This window comes from Drosophila bipectinata, chromosome 3L, assembly GCF_030179905.1.
Source record: "Drosophila bipectinata strain 14024-0381.07 chromosome 3L, DbipHiC1v2, whole genome shotgun sequence".
In the NCBI taxonomy this organism is placed as follows: Eukaryota; Metazoa; Arthropoda; class Insecta; order Diptera; family Drosophilidae; genus Drosophila; species Drosophila bipectinata.
The window spans coordinates 11,022,660-11,041,036 of record NC_091738.1 but is presented as its reverse complement, the minus strand read 5'-3'; the positions used below and the strand labels follow the sequence as shown (position 1 = coordinate 11,041,036).

The window sequence follows — 18,377 nt, the reverse complement described above, 5'->3', positions numbered from 1 at the left end:
CTGCAACGCATACAAGCGCACTTAAAGCATCCATCCACCCACACCCACACACATGCTCAGTTATATAGATATATATATGGTATAAAATGCCACCGCAGGACAACGACAACGACGTAGTGCTACACACTTGGGCTATGGCCCAACGTCCTCCATATCGTCCTGGCTGCTTGCATATGCATGCGAAAATGTTAAAGCAAATAAGAAAGAGTGTGAAAACGAGCAGCTTGCCATGTAAACAAGTAAACCAATAAGTGCATTGGTGTGTATAAAACGATATACACGAGTCCTTCGAGTGCACTGTCCAAGTGTGTGTGGATGTGTGTGTGTGTGTGGTGGCTTTAAAAACTGACCAACTAAATCCTCGGTCTCAGTTGCAGCTCCACTTCAGAGCTAAGCCCAATAAACCAGTAGACCCCCAACCACCCCAATCACTAACGACCCACAAAATCCAAGCCAAACCCTTGATTCTTCCAAAAAAAATACAAAAAATAAATATAGAACAAAAAACAAAGGAATAAAAAAAAAGAAATTGTTTAATGAATTACGCGCTTGTGTTGCTTCTTTGTTGTTGTTTGAACAATTTGTTTACGCAACGCGTGACGCTTAAATGCTAAATAATGCAAATGTAAATGCGCTGCCATTGTTTGAGTTTTGTATTTATTTGTCCTTCCTGCTCGTTGCCTTTCAGATCCTTGCAATCCCTTTTTTTTCTCTTCTTATAAGCTGGTAATTATGGCAGAGCTTCAAGCCATGCTCTAGGATCTTATTGGGTTTCTCCACTGTTCAACGATTCAATTGTAGAAATTTTACATAAAATTGATTTCCAAGAAGTTCAAAGCATTCAGAGTCTATATTAATGGCTTTTTCTTCTACAAAGGGCATTCCAACTTCGTTTAATCTCAGGAAACAAATTTCTGGGGCTCCGATTTTGTATTAATTTTCTTCGTCATCGTCCCGCAATAAACATGAAATGAAATTAACATATTTTCCTGGTTCTTCGTTTTTGTTTGCCCTCTGATCGATTTGTGCCGCGTAACTAACGAGGATACTTTCTGGCCACCCTATCTGCCCTCTCGGGTAGGCTTTTTTTTTGGGAGGGGTGGTGGAGGGGAAACTTTACAATTGGTCAGAGCTTAAGGCCGACACAGAGAAATTTCAAGTAAATCCCCACACCAGAAACCGAAATCCTCCTCTAACTTATGATTCGCGAAAAAATTACATTAGAATTGCAAATTGGCGGCGGTGGCATTCAACATGGCTAAATAAAAGTTGTGTCTTTCGTTCTCCTCCCGACTCCTCCAGAGTCAGAGGTGGAGGCTAACAGAGAATCCTTGGTGCTTCCAACAACAAACAAACTCAAACATTTATGACAATAACTTCTTAAATGCTTTGTTCTTGCCGCCGTTGTCGTCGAGCCCTCAAAAGTGGAAAACAGCCACCCTTCGTCGTTGGAAGAAGCCCCAAAATCCCACAAGTTATGTAAGGACATGCAGGACTCGCCTTGCTCCATGTGCCCAACTCCATGGTCCAGTGTCTCGGGGGCAGGCTGGTGTTGAATTGAATTACTTTTGCGCCAGTTGAAATTTCAATTGCACCAGAGTCAGAGTCAGAGTCGGAACCAGAGCCAGAGCGGAAGGAGAAAGCCGAAAAAAAAGATGCAAGGATGTCTCCTCGCACATGTGCAGCCATATGCAATGCCACCGGAAACGGAAATGCATGCTGCCATTTTAGCCTCCCTCCCACAAACACACACACACATACAGAGAGAATGGCAAAGAGGAAGCGGGACATACAAATGAGGCGTTGAATAATTGAAGACATAAATTCGCACTTGCACAGAGAAAAAAAAAAAAGAACTCGATTTTTATTATGGCCGCTCCGTTCTTGGTTCTTGCGCCGAGTTTTGGGGCCATTGCTTCCGCTGGAGCTTCAGAATCTTTCCCAGTTGCCGCCATCTGCTCCTCGTTGGCCACCGAATTGCCTGCCCAATTCATTTTTTTATTCATATTGTACGTATATACGTATATATTTTGCATTGCACGTTCCCTGGCAGCATGTTTAATTCCCAATCTCGGGCCAGGTCACCTTTGCACTCAAGTGCGCAGTCGGAAAACGCCCACGCTGCCGCTTACTTCCTTCTCCTCTGCTTTTCCGGTCCCCGCTCCTCCACGGGCGCAGTGACCCCCAGAAGTAGCAGGTTCACAAGCCATACACACAGAAAAATCAGCGACCCATTTCCAATGTTTACCCAAAAGCCTAAAGTATCAAATCAACTGCAAATAAAACTTTTAAATATTTAAATTCTAAACAAATACCTCGAACAATCGCATTATAAATGCATAAGGGACCCAGAGGGCATTTCGAATTTCGAATATTGTTTGATAAATTTTTCCATAAAAAAAATTAGAAAATAAATATTTGTAGCCGTGTAGCAGGAGCAGCAGTAGCAGAGAGTTGCTCGTTTAACTTTCATGAAATTATAATTTGCTTTGTAATTCGAGCATCCTTAGCAGCAATGACGGCGACCCAGGGCCAGCCAGGAGGAGCCCAAGGAGCAAAAGCAGCCAAGCCAGTGGTACAGGGAAAAGGAGGAGTAGGTCCTGCCAGAGCAGAGGGCAGGAAGCATGGAGCTTGGTGCTGGGAGCAGGAGGCCAAAACCAAGACCCAGAGCATATAACTACACATTGAAAATATTTTAATTAACGAAAATTGTTCTGCAAGTTGTTTTATATGGCCGTCGAGGAACTTTAACTGCTAGACTGGGAGAGGTAGATGCATAGAAAGGGATGGTAGCTAAGAGGGCGGCTGGGGAAAGGACGAACTGCTCCTTCAAACAGAAAACCAATCCCATTAGAAATCTCAATCCCACTCGCAAGTCTCTGCAAAAATATTGAGCAGCTGCTTCCATTCTTTGAATCACATACTCAAATATATAAACATACATGTGCCATATAATATATATACATACATACGTTTGTATATACTTTATATAGGACCATAGAGTAGAGTAGTACATATATCTTACTTATGCTCGCAAAGATTAAAAGTTTTTCAGTGGCGCTGCCGTTGCAAGTTCTTGCCTAAGCTGTAACATCTTTGTATAACCGAAGCGGCGTGGAGTGGCCCCAATTCAGCAGGCTCGGCTCCTGGAACCAGGACCCAGCCACAGGACCCAGCCTTTAACCCACGACTCATCTTATCCGCTTTTTGTGGCAGCTTTTTTGTGTATAACCCGCTCAAGTTGTTTGGCCTGCCGCAAAATGTGCCTGCCACCGATTATATTATATGTATGTATGCGTACTACTACCACTGGGGTCGAGCAAAAAACCTTTTCAAATCCGAAATCGATATTAATTAAATTTTAGTAGCTAACCAAAAAGCTCAAGAAATCTCCCAACGACACACACCGAGTGAGCGAAAATCTGACAAAGTTTTTGCGGCCAGCTTATTAAAAGTGATGACAAGCTGTGGCCAAAAAATGGAGAAAAATGGGTGGCGAGTGGGCCGGAGTGGGGACTAGAGCCAGGAAACTGCTTTCATTAGGGTTATAATGGAGATTGACGCTTAAAATGTGCAAGTTTATCTTTCGGCATGGCAAAGCAAACTTTGCTTGTCCAGCAAATTGATAAGTGGGATAATCGCCAGGCAAAAACTAATTTGAAAATGCTTAAAACACTCACTGGATTGGCAGCGAGTGGTGGCCAGTAGTGGCCTGCCATGGCTATGGCGTCCAGCTGTGTGATGTAATGATCTGGAGAATATTAGATTTCAAGCCAAGAGCCAATCAAATTAAAAAGCCCCCCTCCCAAAAGTGACAAAGGAAGCTTATGTAAATATTAACTCTTTTGTGACCTTTTGGGGTCTCACCCAGGGCGAGGTGTCCTTTTGTGTCTGCGTGTTGGGGTATGGGAGTGTATGCGAGTATGTGTGTGTGTGTATGGTAACCCCTGACCCTATGTCAGAGTGCGTGCCATCAGATTTTAGTGTTTTCTTTTTCCATTAATAGTTGATCTACTAAGCCCGCAGTTTCAAACTATGCAAAATCGTTTTTCATTATTCCGCATTTCGTATTCCTACGTTTTTTGGATTCTCGGCATAGTACCTCCGGAATACCCCCTAGAATTCCCCCCCTTTGGATTTCACAACTCTCGACACAACCATTTAATATTCATACTTGCGTTTCATTCAGTCGTGCAGCTAATGTCGGGTTATGGTTTTGGTTTTGCTTTGCTGCATCTGCTTTGGCATAACAAATCAAGTTGCGGATTATAAATGGAATCCTTTTTTAATTGAAATATATATCCTGTGCCTCCTACCGCACGAGTATGCCTCATTAATGTGCCACTCAGAATCTCACTCTCTCTCTGTCTCTTAGTCGCTATCCTCGATTATCCTTTTCTCTTTGTCTCTGGCTATGGCAGGATTCGATTGATGCGTTTTTGATTGCAAATTTAACCACAAACACTACTCTACGACCAAATGCACGGGCTACGTATACGTAATATGAATGAGCTAAGGAATTGATTTGCTTTGGTTTTGGTATGGAGTGGGGGGGACTATGGGGGGACATTACTCATACGCAGCGTGTGCGATAGCAAAAAGCAACTTAAATTCTACTTACAGCCAAATATGTAATAAATACGAGCTTAAAAAAGTTTATCTATATTTCAACCGCACGCAGTCATGTCCTTACACAAACACATACACACTATATACTATACTAACATATATAAATGGTATTTTTGGGTAGATTGTATATAAGAAGTGGATGCTGTTTTTTTGCTGTCGCCCTGGCGAAAGTTTTTTGAAAGATGTCCCACCCACAGGACACCACATCGACGCACCACCCAACCCCACGCCCTCTCTCAAAGGATCCATCCAGACAAGCGGCGCACACGTCCAGCTAGCAAAAGTTTACTTTTTGCCGCTTTTTTGTGCGCTTTCTGGCCAAAAACGAGAAATAAGTAAGTGCCGGCGCAAGTCGAGTGCTGCGAACAGACTATCATTAGACGTATGACTATTCAGTTCCAGCTTTAAATCCCCCCCGGAGTGTGTTCTGGTGTGCTGGTGTGTGTGTGTCTGCACACTCACTATTTTTTGAAGAGCAGCAGCGTAAATTTTCCGCCTTTTTTTCTTGCATTTTCCATTTCAATTTTACAAGCAGCCACAGAGCCAGCCACGTCATGGCGGAGCAACCAAAAACCAAATCCTGACAAGCCTGACGCCGTATAAATTGTCGCAATCAAGCAGGCATACAAAAGCGGGAAGCCCTGAAACCCAACAGGGGGTGTGCGGGTGGTGGAGGTCCCTGGGTAAAGGCAAAAAGGAAAATCCAAGGAAAAAAAAAGTCAGGGCGGAGAATTGAGAAAACCGCCAGCAAGATGAATTACTGCAAATTATCCAGTTAGAACTTCGGGGACTTTGAAACAAAACCAAAGGCGTGGATAAACCGTTTGGGGAGATGGTCTGGGATGGGGACCGGGGGCTGATGATGAAAAATCCTAAGTAAGCAGAACGAGGATTGTCGACGATTTAACGAGTGGCCAGGCAGAGCTTTATCCAACTATTTGCACAAATACATATCTGGAAGTCCTTGTAAAAAGTGCAAAATTTGACAAAAATCAAGCATTCCATTAAGTGGCCAACAAACTCAATTGTTTAAGGCAACAAAGCTGATAAATTGATTATTCAATTATATTTTATTGTATAATTTATTCAATTACATTTTAATAAAAAGCACTAAGCATTAAGCTGTTGTGTTTTAATTAAATTTAAACACTCTCTTGGAAAAAGAATTTAAAGTATTTGTGAGTTTAAATTAGAAAACAACTTTCAGAAAAGCTCTGAGAGTCAGTTTCACTTTTCCTTTTTGTTTAGTTTTATTTTTTGTTTTATTTTTGTTTTATTTTTATTTTATATTCTGCTGGTCATTACCTAGTTTTCCTTTTGAGGGCGTCGAGTGGTGGGGAATCAAATAAAAATCACCCGCAGCACTCTTTGTCGGCCACATTCATTAATGTCAGCGGCAGTTGCCTCGTCTAGGACCCCACTGTAAGCACATAATGTGGCACAAAACGCATAAAATACACATACATATAAATACACCACTAATATATATATTTATATACATACAAATATACATACAGATGTCTGACATTGTAGTCTATAGTCTGTAGTCTGCCCGCTGTTTTATATAACGATTACGATAATGAAGCGTCGCCATTTCCACTGAGCGCAGCATTTTTGTACACAAAATGAGCCAAATGAATGGCCGGGCTTTTTCCAGGGGTGTGGGTGTTGAGAGGGGTTCCGCCATGGAAGGAGATATATTTGGAGGAAGGATGCCATCCAACTACCCAACCACCCACTCTGCCAGCCAGCCAGCCAGCATCAACGTCTGTCGTTGATGGCTTTTTGAAGTTCTTCGCGCTGGCAGGCGGCGCAATGATTGGGGATTATGACGAATTAATGAATTCAGATTTAAATAAAATTACGCGCGCCTGCTTGTTAGTGTCAGCACAGACATATATACACAAGTGCACTGATAAAAATTCAATAATTATAAATATAAAAATTGTAAAAAGATAATAGGGGTGTGAAAACCCCTAATACTTGCAGAAACTCTTACAGGCCTTAAAAGTGTACTTCCTTGGGATGTTTTATATATTTGGATAGATCTTATTATCCCCTTTTTTTCAAGTGTAATACCTCCTTCTCACCCCCCACGATTTGTGGTGTACATTTAACGTTTGCTAATAGAATTAAAGTTTGCGGTGGCCGCCCAATGAGGTATGGCAATGGGTGGCATAATGAGCCAACAACCGATCCAGGGCCAGTGTAATTATGACAGCTATATAGTCGAACAGTGGGCGGCGATTGGGGGGCGTGGCTATCGATGGGCGGACATTAACAACAGGCCCCAATTGGAACCCGGTCGAGTCAGTGGCCAGTGTTCGTTTTCGCCCTGTTTTGCCCGCTTAATTAACAACAACAATTGCAATTGTACGGCTCCCCCCCTGGCTCAGAAATCCTTCTCTTACTTCTCTTACTGCACCTACTCATATTATCCCACATCCTTATTCGTCCTTTTATCCTGGCAGCACCTGAGCCGGCAATTTTTGTGTCATTTGGCGCGTGTAACCTTCGCCGTTCGTTTGTATTGTGTTGTGGCATTGTTGTTGATTGTTAATTGAAAAACAATGTTGTAGTTGGTTGCATCGGCGGCTGCACTTGAAGAGCTGCGAATTGCGAGGCGCGAACAACAGCTACTGAAGGTACAGGACGAAAAAAATAAAGTTTAAGCCATAATTTATAGAAATTACAAACCTAAATAGATATGGACTAGTTATGAGCTAGTCCCTAGGACAAGGACTCCCTCTCCTTCAAAACTTTATTTAAATCTCAGATTATCCAGGATATTTAAATTTCTTTCTGTGTATCGAAGTAGCAGCATTTTCCTGTGGCTATGTGGGGTGGTGGGCGGAAAACTGCGGCGCAAGCTTAATTAATTTTTATAAGGCCGCCTTTGCTGCCCGGGTGGCCGCCCTGGCCTGGCTGCATTTTAATTACAGTGCACAGGAGTTGCGAGTTGCCTTAAGCGCATTGATTAAGTTTAATCAATGGCCCATAAGCAGGCAGTCAGGCAAGAGGATATTGGGCATTGAAAGGGGATTGGTGGGGATGTTTGGCGAACGAGCGGGGTCAGCTTCTCAGAGGGCTTGCAGCTCATTAAAGGCCACATCGCACAACTTTGACAAGAAATGTGCAATTAGCAGTCGAGCGAAGAAGCCGAGGAGATGACTCCTTGCCAAGGAGCGGGTTGTGGCAAAGTTGTCACATTATAATATTGAATGGCAGACAAGACAGCCAGGAAGCCAAGACAAAGCCAAAAGGATTGCAAAAAGAGTAAAAGGATGTCATGTGCCAGGACAAGATGCTTCTCACAGCCAGACTACACCATAATCCCGAAATCATTGATAACTTGATGAGCTATTAATATACATAAACATAAAACCATTAAACTTTAATGATTAAATTATTCAACTGCCATGTTCTTATTAAATATTTAGTCAAGGTTATTGAGGCATTAACTGATTTTTCTGCCCAATTTAACAACTAATTAAAGGTGCATACAATTGGCAGATACATTGCATTTTCAATTCAATTCCATAGAGCACCAAAGGACCAAAAATTCCTAATTGATGAAATGAAACTGTTCATTTTTGGCCAGTTTTGATATTAAATGTTAAAGTTGAAAGAATTCCAGTCTGATACAAAGCATTAGAAAGCCAAAGCATTTAATTAATGACATTGCAATGGCATAAAATGATTAAATTCCATGTTAATGATATATGCATTCAAAAATTCCACTTTTGCCAGATAGCCATGTAGCATGATTGTGTGTAATTCGTGTCTGGCCAATGCAATTGAGCCCCAATCTGATTGGGATGGCCAATTTAGCAGCACATTCACTGCATTTGCCACATCAATTAAAAATATCAAATGACAAGTCAGTCATTCAGTCAGTCAGTGGGTCAGTTCATCATTCCTGCATGTCCAGTTAGCGGCTCCAATAATGAGCCAACCAGTCGTCCACTCCACTCCACTCCACACCAGTCCTGGTGTTCAGTCTTGGCCAGCCCAGTCAGTGGAAAGTCAGTGGAAAGCAGTTAGTTAGTTAGTTAGTGCGCTGGTTTGACAGTCAACTATCATTATAAGTTCTTTTGCGCCATAATGGCTAAAAGTTTTCCGCCCTTTCTCGCTGGATAGTTGACTGGTTGCCTGGTTGGCTGGTTGGCTGGTCGACTAGTTGGGTAGCCGATGTAGCCATGGCTGAAATGTATGTGTATGTGTCTGGGCCATTGTGCGCACTCACTTTGCAATTAGCAGCAGTTTTGTCTGCTGCGAACATTTATTCAGGCCATTAATTGAGTTGCTCGCACCGAACGGACAAACTTCGAATGCTTATGCGCTGAAACTGAAACAAAGAACTGAAAGAAAGAACAAACGAAGGACTCCTCCAAAGTCCTGCCAATGGAGTTGAGAAATGATAAATTTCCAGTCTATTTTTAAGTAACAAATAGGGCTCTTTTCTAAAGAGTCAATGCCTCATAGTTTAAACTTTAAAGCCAACCATTTCTAATCGCCATTTTTTCCTTTCGATTAATTACAGATCGAGGATGCCATGTTGATGTTCGACAAGCAGACCAATCGGCACAGAGGTAAGCAATCGCTATCGTTATCGTTATCGGCATTGCGCTAGTAGAGCGCAATAATGCCACAAAACATTTGCTAGCCCGTTTCCGGTCTTTAACGAGCCCGAGCCGGAAGTGCGAGAGCTTAGCAATGCACACATACACATAACCGAACACACAATGGCAATGTATCATGCATGGCAGGATGCTTGGGCTCATAAGCAAAGGACTCCCGCCCATCGCCATCGCCATCGCCAGTGGGCTAATACAGTTTTAAAACGTTGTCGTGGCATTAAAATGGGTGGGCAGCACAGGATGTAGAGGGACCCGAAAAGATTACCTGCCAATGCAACCGGATATAAGGGCCATAAGAGATGGTCCATCCTCTTAACCGGGCTGGCAGCGGGTGGTTAGCGGATTGCCAGGGCGAGGCAACAAGAGGTGCGCTGGCCGGCAGAAGGCTTAAATCTCCAGTGTACATCCGCTACACGAACTTGTAGCGCACGACTGCGTCCACTGCGTTTGTCCAACTGTCCGCCCGGATAGCCTGTCCGTCCGTCCGGCTTTTCAACTGTCAGAATGTCCGGCTTTCGCAGCACTGCGAGAAAATTCGTCCGGAGATCAGGGAAGTTATTTTACAAAAGAAAAAAGGCCAGTAGAGGGAAAGAAGTCTTAATAGTAGGTAAGAAAAAACACTCTCACTTTTGGCAAGTATTTGAAAAAATAGGTTTCCCCTTAAAAGAGGACTATTCTGGAAAGAATCCTTAGAATTTTCACCATGTACCTGGGTCCTTTTTGTGCCCCAGTCCCACACTGCGCTGCCTTGTCGTTGTCAATTTTGCTTATTAAAGTTTTAAATGACGCCCCAAATTTCGCATTGCGTCCTGCTGGGGGGCCGTCACTCGCCCATTGACATGTCCGGCCCTCGCCGGAGTGCGGGTCCTGTTGGGCCAGCCATACGGACTACAACCTGAGACAGACCGCATTAAGATTGATGTGCCCGGCCAAAACCAACCACATACACACCTGCTGGATCTTGTGCTCTGTGCTCAAAAGTAATTAGTTCACAGGACTACAAACAGCAGCATACATCAATAGTTGTTGGTACACACTATCATCCAGCCACCGCAAGAGCAGGTCCACCCTTCCGTCCACCCGTCCCCTGGACCACATTGCCACCCCCCTGCCACCCGGTTCACACCACCGGACATTGTTAACTTTTGCGCCCTTCAAATTACGCACACGGGAATAAGAAAACATGATTTTTGCTTGTGCGCGGCCCATAAAAAATTGTAGCATACTTCTGTGCCCCGCATCGCAGATAAGCGCAACATGATGGTGGGCGGCAACGGGCGGGAAGAGTAAAAAAATAAAGAGGAGGTGGTGGTGGGGGGGGCACAGAGATAGAGCCGTGGGCCCACAGAACATTTCGCTTAATTGGACGCTGGAGTATGCTGGAACTGCATGATGATGCAGTCATACATACATAAAAAATAAAAGCGAAGGCTTGAAAATGGGTAGGCAGCAGGCATCAGGCAGAAGCCAATAAAAACAAATATGAGGCATTTTAAAAATAATGTGAAGGCCGTCAAGTCATCACATGAAAGATTTAGCCGCCCTGGGGCCAAACGAGCCATAATGAGCTGAGAAAAAATAATATTCTGCACAGCAATTGTTCGGATTTTTACATTTTCCAATAGACAGAAAGTTTAATAAGCTTTTCAATGTTTTTTGTGCAATTTATTATTTATTTTAATGGCAAGAATACTTTTTTCAAGTCATTCCATTAAAAATTTACAGTCAAGGCAGTAGAATAAGACAAAGACAAGTTTTCTACGAATTTCCGGCTTAGAATACTTGCCTTCTGATTTTCTGATCCGATTTTGCGATTTTCCAATTAAAAATGCATTGGAAGAGCGTTTAGCCACTGACACGACTCATTCACTGAGCAATTCATTTTGGCCAGGACATGTCAGCTTTGCAAATTACAATTGCGTGCATCGATCGCCGAATGAAATATGCAGACATTGTTGGTTATTGGCTGGCCTGAGAGTGGGGGATTGCGGACTACGGAGAAGGTAGTTGAAGGTGGCCCAAAGTGGGTAATAGCCAACTGCCCAACTTCACAGGCAGGCTGGCAAGGGGGCGGTCAATAGAAAATGTGTGTCGTTAATCAAAGGGTATTAGTTGTGTAGCAGAAGCCTTCATTGCCACGAGGACATGGAGGACACGATGGCCACGGCGACTTTTTGTACAGTCGGACGATGTACTAGGATGTACGATGTACGACCTTATTGCCATGAGAAGTCGAGTCCAACGTTGCCTACTGGCACTTGCGATATGCCTGTAATTGCATTTTATCGATCCGATCCGAGAGCGTTCTCTATATGTATATTTATATGTGTGTGTTATGTGTATGTGTGGCAATTGCCACGTACACATACACCAACTATAATAAAGAAGGGCCACCAGAAAAACAAAAAAAAAAAAAAAAGTGAAAGAAAAGTGGAAAAGACGTTGTTGGCTGCTCGGTTGCTACACGGCAGCAAGTTTGTTACTCATTCATAAATCATGTGTGCAGCACAGCGACACACATATACAGAGCCCGACAGACAAACAGTCAGACAGACAAACGGACAGACATAGCCAGAGTATAAGCCTGGTCACTGAAAATTGCAGCGCCATTTTCCCAGCTAACAAACAGCAGTGGCAGTTGGCCCAGAACAGGCTACGGGATATGGGCAAAAAATGGGGGGAGAGGGATGGAAGGAAAAACTATACAGGATACGATATATGAATATGCCATAAAACAATATAGGCAGCCAATAGCAACTACGACGACAACAATGCAGGTTATTGCAATTACAGTCAGAATGCCCTAAAAGGATTTTCAAATATTTAAGAGAATATCTCATACCTAAAGGTATTTTAAAGATTATTTGAATAAAATCCATAGATTAAAAGATTGTGGCAATTAGAAAACTTTAAATAATTTAAGGTTCTAAACCTAATGGACTATGAAATATAATATAAAGATATCAATTAAATATTTTATTGAAATTATTAAAAGCAAAAATTATTTCCCATATTTAAAAACCTTTAAAAGCTAGTTTAAAGCCATTCCCGTTTAGGCAATCTCGCCTGCACAAATATAGAGTTGAGAGCAGCCTCGGCAGCGCCCAAAACTATGCTATGAATTTCATTTGGCAAGCCAAGGACATGCCCAACGTGCGCCTAAGCAGCCAGCCCTAGTTGTAGGTGGAGTTCGGTGCAGGGCATGGGTTTGGGTTGGGGCTTGGCTTGGCAGTTGGCGTCGCCAGCCGCCACTAATATTAAAATTGAAAATTTTGTAATTTTTCTTTTTGGCAAGCCGGCGCAGCGCAGTCATAACAGCAGCTGGCTCTAGGCTGGCTCTATCGCGCCGTGCCACGGTGCTCCATGCCACTCTTACTCCTACCTCCGTGCCACCCATACCCTGCCGACAAAAAAAAAAACATATATCTGTGTCCGCTTCTTGGCAATAACATGCATGAGTGTGCAATTTTTGCAGTTGCCAAGACCATCGTCAGCTCCTATCGCTCCAGCAACCGTCCTGCGGGAAATTTTCGACAGGTAAAAATGGCAACCGGACTCAAAAATTGCGGCTCTTCAGGCTTGCCGGCTCTCCTGTTCGCTAGCTTTTGGAATCAGGCAGCGAATTAACTGGGCAACCAGTATGTAGTCATTCCTCATGCTGCCCGGGCGCATTTGTATCCACCAGATACATTTTTGATTGAGTTACATGTGGAGGTGCAAGGTGCATGTGAGCATGTGAGTCGGGCAGGACGGGTGCTTAGGGGAAATTGCCGGCTTCATTTGTTCCACGGCTGATTTATGAGTGGCCCCAAAAGTGGCAAAGACTACTACTAACAGATATTGCAACGTGCTACAACGAAATGAAAAAACTGAAACCCAAACTGCTACTACTTAGTCCTAGTAGCCAGTTGGCTTTACGTGCTACTTGCAACGTGCGCTAATTTTATATAATTAAAGCAAATACAAATACAAACACAAACACACTCCGGTAAGTGTGGGAGGTCTCAAGGAAAAGGACTTTGCACGGAGCTTCTGCTTCTCCACGGCACATGTCGCTAATAAGCCTGCGTGTTTACTGTTACTTGTTTCAACTAATTTGTCAGTTACGCCCAGCTTGGCCACGCCCCTTTCGCCCGCATGGCACACACAGATGCGGGTGTACGGGTCGGTGGGTGTATGGGTGTTGTTTGGGGCATCAGGTGTCTGCACTTGGCCTTGCTAATTGCACAGAGCAAGAGCCAGAGAGGGGTGAGTGGAGTGGTACATAGCCCTTCTTTTCGGCCAAGTGAAATCTCAGACAATTGCGCTAATTGAAAAGCCCCGATAAGGCCAAAGTGGCGAAAATTGGAACGGGCTGGGAAAGGGAATTTTAGAAATCCAATCGGATGAAAAGTTTTTGGCCAAAAGGAGTAACTTGGATTGTTTGTGGAATAAGAAATTAATGTAATTAAGTTGAGATAAGACTCCAGACTCATTCAATAAAACATCAAAAATTTAACAACTATTTTACAAGAAATTCCAACTTAAATCAAGCCTCCTCTCCACCTATCCAGGAACTTTAAAGGAAAGCCTTTCACAAAAAAGGATACTTGAAGTTTCTTTTGACCAAAAACTGCAATGCCAGCAAATGGAAGAAATTTAATTAAGCCATAATAAATCCTGGACCAATTCCGGGCCGTAAAAACCCCGAATGACTTGACATTCCTGGAATTTAAGTTCCTCGTCGGCTACCAAAATTGAAGATATCAAAAATAGCTGCACTGAGAGCGAGCTGGCCAGCCATTAGGACAAAGTTATTATGGCCGATCCCAAGGCGGCCAAAACGGGTGGGCCAGGGGCAGGGTACTAGGCCAGTTGAGGACGAAAGCTTGGGATCTGAGCTGTGTCCGCTGGCCAAAGTTTATTATGTAAACTCGGAGCGGCCAGTGTTTGAATTACTCGCCCAGCCGCCACTTGAGGCCCTGCAGGGATGCATATTGAGGTCAGCCGGAGGACAGCTATCCTGGTAGATCGAATCGTTTGGTAGTTGGTAGCGGAGGTCTGGGCTTCTGGAGGTTAAGAGCTGCCTCTGTCTCGGTCCCGACACTTGAGTAAATTATTTAGCCGCTCCGCTCACACAAAAGCATATTTCGTTCAATTTTTGCAGCCCTTAAACTTTTTTGGCCCACTCCTTTGACTCCCAGACCCCCCACCGACTCACTCACTTCTCATTCTTTATTTCACTGGGCCCTTCTCTAACTAATTCTTCACCGCCCACTCTTTCTTCTTTTGCAGGTTTTGGCTTCGTTACATTTCAAAGCGAAGATGTGGTAGACAAAGTTTGCGAAATTCATTTCCACGAGATAAACAACAAAATGGTAAGTGAAGCGTGGCGGTCTGAATCGCAGTTCTTTTTCCAATTATTTTTGTTTTGGCCATATAGAGAGAGTGTACGTTGTATACTTACATGTAGTCCCAAATGGCTCTTTAAACTTTAATATTATATATTTCTAAATTATAATTTTTAATATATTATATCTCATTTCAGGTCGAATGCAAGAAGGCGCAGCCCAAGGAAGTGATGCTGCCAGCCAACTTGGCCAAGACACGGGCCGCCGGGCGTTCTGCATACGGTGAGTTGGTAGTCTGGGGCAGCCACGCCCATTCGACGGCGGCCACTACGGCCGCTGCCGGCCTGTTGCCGAGTAGTTTAGCCGCTGCCGCCTCCGTGCTGCAGCAGCACCAGCAGCAGCAGCAGCAACAGCATCAACAGCAGATGCAACAACAGCAGCAGCAACATCAGCACCACCACCACCAGCAGCTACACTCACACACACCACAGTCGGCCACCCACCACACACCCCACTCCCATGCCACCCACAACCACTTGCTCAGCTCGTTGCGCTACTCCCCCTACCCCCTGCCTGCTCATCTTCAGGCTGCAGCCGTTGTGGCCGCCCAGCAACAGCAACAGCAGCAACAACAGCAAGTGCAGCAGCAACAACAGCAGCCCAGTTTGGCCCAAGTTGTGGCCGCGGCTGCTGGCGCTGCCCCTGGCCTCCTGCCGCTCACCACTCCCACCCCTGCTGCCACGCCCTCCTTGCTGCAATACGCCGCGGCAGCCAACGCCCTTCCAGGTCAAAGCAATACCGCTCTGGCGAACTCTCTGTATGCCGATGCCGCGGCAGTGGTTGGCTACAAACGCCTTCTGGCCGCCGCCGCAGTGAGCAGCGGCCTGAGAACGCCGGCCACCGCTCTGGGCGCCTTAACGGCAGCTGCTGCCAATGCCCCAGCAGCCGCGGCAGCTGCAGCTGTGGCGCAGCAAGCTCAGTTGCGACAAAATGCCGCACTTGCAGCAGCCCATTATCCGCTAAGCGAGCTCCTGGCCATGCCCGGGGGTCTCGAGATCGGGGCGGGAGCCAATACGGCGGCAGCAGCAGCGGCCTCACTGTATCAGTTGCCTGGAATCTGACCACCCAGGCCACAGTGAGCCCTCCCTCAAGCAACCTAATAAAGCTTATGAGATTTTAGCTTTTTTAAGCATTTTAAGAGGACTATGCCTGAATAAAAAAAATATATTTATTTCAAAGAACTTTAAGTGTGTATAACATGCATTAAATCTTAAATATTAATCTCTCTTAATTGGACTTACAATATTAATTTAATAATCGGAAAAAAAAACTTAAAACTTGGCATAGTCCTTATAATATTTTTTATATTTCACTATCATATGATAGTTCCTTAAAAATCCTTTTCCTAAAAAAACACTTTCCCCAAAATACACTTTGAACAACAACACTAACCACTAACACCTAAATATATATATAAATTCCTATATATATATTTATAAATGACTCTCTCTCATTCCGTCTCAATGTCCAAATAATATTTATGCTAAGCGGCTAAAGAATAGGCTTAGGATTACTTGTAACTTCTAATTAGCCATGTACTTACTAATTACTTATGCCATATGTACTATATATTATATATCGTATACCTATATTTTGTGTCTGTCTAAGCTGCGTTTAGGCCACGCGGCGTATGCGTTATATGACTAAATTACTTAAATAGCAGCGCATTCGTTTTCTTACCAAAATGGAGATAAGGAAACGCGAATTATTTAAGAACCTAGGCTAAGTGCAGGTCCTAGAGATCTGCTTAGAGACTATTCGATGCCCTTAGATCTTAGAAGGCGATCGTAAAAGTTGTCTTAGACACGGGGCGACTTATCCTAGAACTTAAGAGCCCCCATATGAATGCAAGAACCATACAAAAACAAATACATAACAATGTCTTCTCGGATCTTCTCTTGTATATCAAACATTTCTAATTATACGTAAAAGCTCATATCAATATCAATAGATGTTAAAAATTGTACGAGTACTTAACTAGAAGCGCAGCCAAAAGCCACTAACTTAATCGAATTGAATTCAAAAGCCTAGCAATTGTATCGAATTAGCGATTAAGTGGGGATTGACAAAAGTACGCCCCCAAAAGAAAGTATTTAAGTATACACAGTGTATGTGTGTGTTTGGTTGTGCGTGCTAGGTGTGTCAGTATGTGTGAGTTTAATTTGAAAAATTGATGATGACCAGTGGACTGAAGTTCTACAGATGCCATTGCAAATGGCTGGACAGCTGTCGGAGTGTAATTTTCCAAAATGGATCATGGATAATGGATGTGCTCACATGCATTCGGACCAATTACAAGGTCCCTGGCAAATTACGGCTCAGACAGCTGATGACCCGTAATCGTAAACGGAGGCAACTCCCCCAGAAACCCGTTATCTTACCACACACTTAGACACACACTTGTGCAATCGTACATACACATACACTTGTTTGCCCATAGCCATTAATATTTGACTAAACTTGAAACTAGATATTTATTATACATACGTACATGCATAAACAACCACATACACGCATCTATTGCATTACGATAAGCGCATTAAGCGCTCAAATTCAAACTCCAAACTCTAATTCAAATTCAAATTGGAATCAAACTCTAGTTAATTCTAGAAATCCATTGTAATATTAGCCTAAGTCGCAGCAATCAAAGATGAAGCAGCAAGAATTATGCAGCCAGTCGTCCCAAAGCCCAATCACGATGATGCCAAAGATGAAAGATGGAGAAGTGACATAGAAGGCGGAGCGGAACTCATCCGAAGCCGAATCAAAATTCTTAGATACTTATTTTTTAACTAACATATATCCTCCCATAGCTGTTAACCTTTACCTGACTATATATTACATGAACCTCTTGATTTGTAGTGTTTAAATAGCCCTTTTTATAGTTTTTTGTCAACAGTGTGTGTTTAGTTTCCGATTTCGATTTTCTACTTTAATGTTTAGTTATTATCATAAATTAGTGGCGGTGCGGGCAATGGCCTGAAGACATGTGGCATTTTTGTAGAAATGCTCAACAACAGGCCCTAGAATTGCCCCCACTCGAAAGACTTAATATATAACTTGAAAAACAAACAAATATTTAGCGAAATTACTCAATTTTATACTCATAGAATAGAAACTAAATGTCTTAGCTTATATCTACGTAACCATAAGTGTTTAGAATTGTCGATCAAATGTAACTCAACATATATATAACTCTATATAGCTCAGATCAAGGCTGTTAATTCAGAAACAAACAACAAAGAGGGGGGACTTTCTTCTTCCCTCAGATAGTTGTGCACCGTAACAAAAATCGGGTGCTTAGAACTCAATACTACAAACATATATATTTAATTAGTATATAGTGGAACTATCGATCTGAAATCGACAGTTCCTTAGTTGTCACACTTTAGAACTCTAAGTACACTCGAGTCGATAAACAAAACAACTGATTTTAGTAAACCAGTCTATCATACTTACACTCTATTATCAATTAGTTGCGATATAATCTCGATAATGATTTTCATTTCATATTCATTATTCATTAGCTATGATAAAATGGTGTGAATGTCAGTAATTATCTGTTTATGCCTTTCTTTTCTGTGCTCTCTCTTGTTTTCCATGCGACTGTCCATACAGATAACATCATGTGGGGTCTGGGGACATTGCCAGAAGGTAAGCACTCCATCTTTAATTAGAAAAATTAAAAACCAAAATTAAATAATACTTTTTCTTGTAT

At 43.1% G+C, this 18,377-nt stretch overlaps 1 protein-coding gene across 5 annotated transcripts in view; it reads left to right on the top strand.

The window, feature by feature from the left end:
• Positions 1-18,377, top strand: part of Rbp6 (RNA-binding protein 6) — a 169,588-nt gene that overhangs the window by 138,363 nt on the left and 12,848 nt on the right. For 3 of the 5 annotated variants that reach the window (XR_011442601.1, XM_043214078.2, XM_043214080.2), the window contains 4 exons: positions 9,173-9,221; positions 14,544-14,626; positions 14,797-14,881; positions 18,278-18,313. Coding sequence is in view for 4 of the 5 variants with exons in the window: in XM_043214078.2 (XP_043070013.1) it covers positions 9,173-9,221; positions 14,544-14,626; positions 14,797-14,881; positions 18,278-18,313 (253 nt within the window). In the remaining variant the exon portion in view is untranslated. Of the gene's footprint in view, positions 1-9,172; positions 9,222-14,543; positions 14,627-14,796; positions 15,774-18,277; positions 18,314-18,377 lie in introns of those variants that run through there. The other 2 variants (XM_070279363.1, XM_043214077.2) reach the window with 1 other exon arrangement.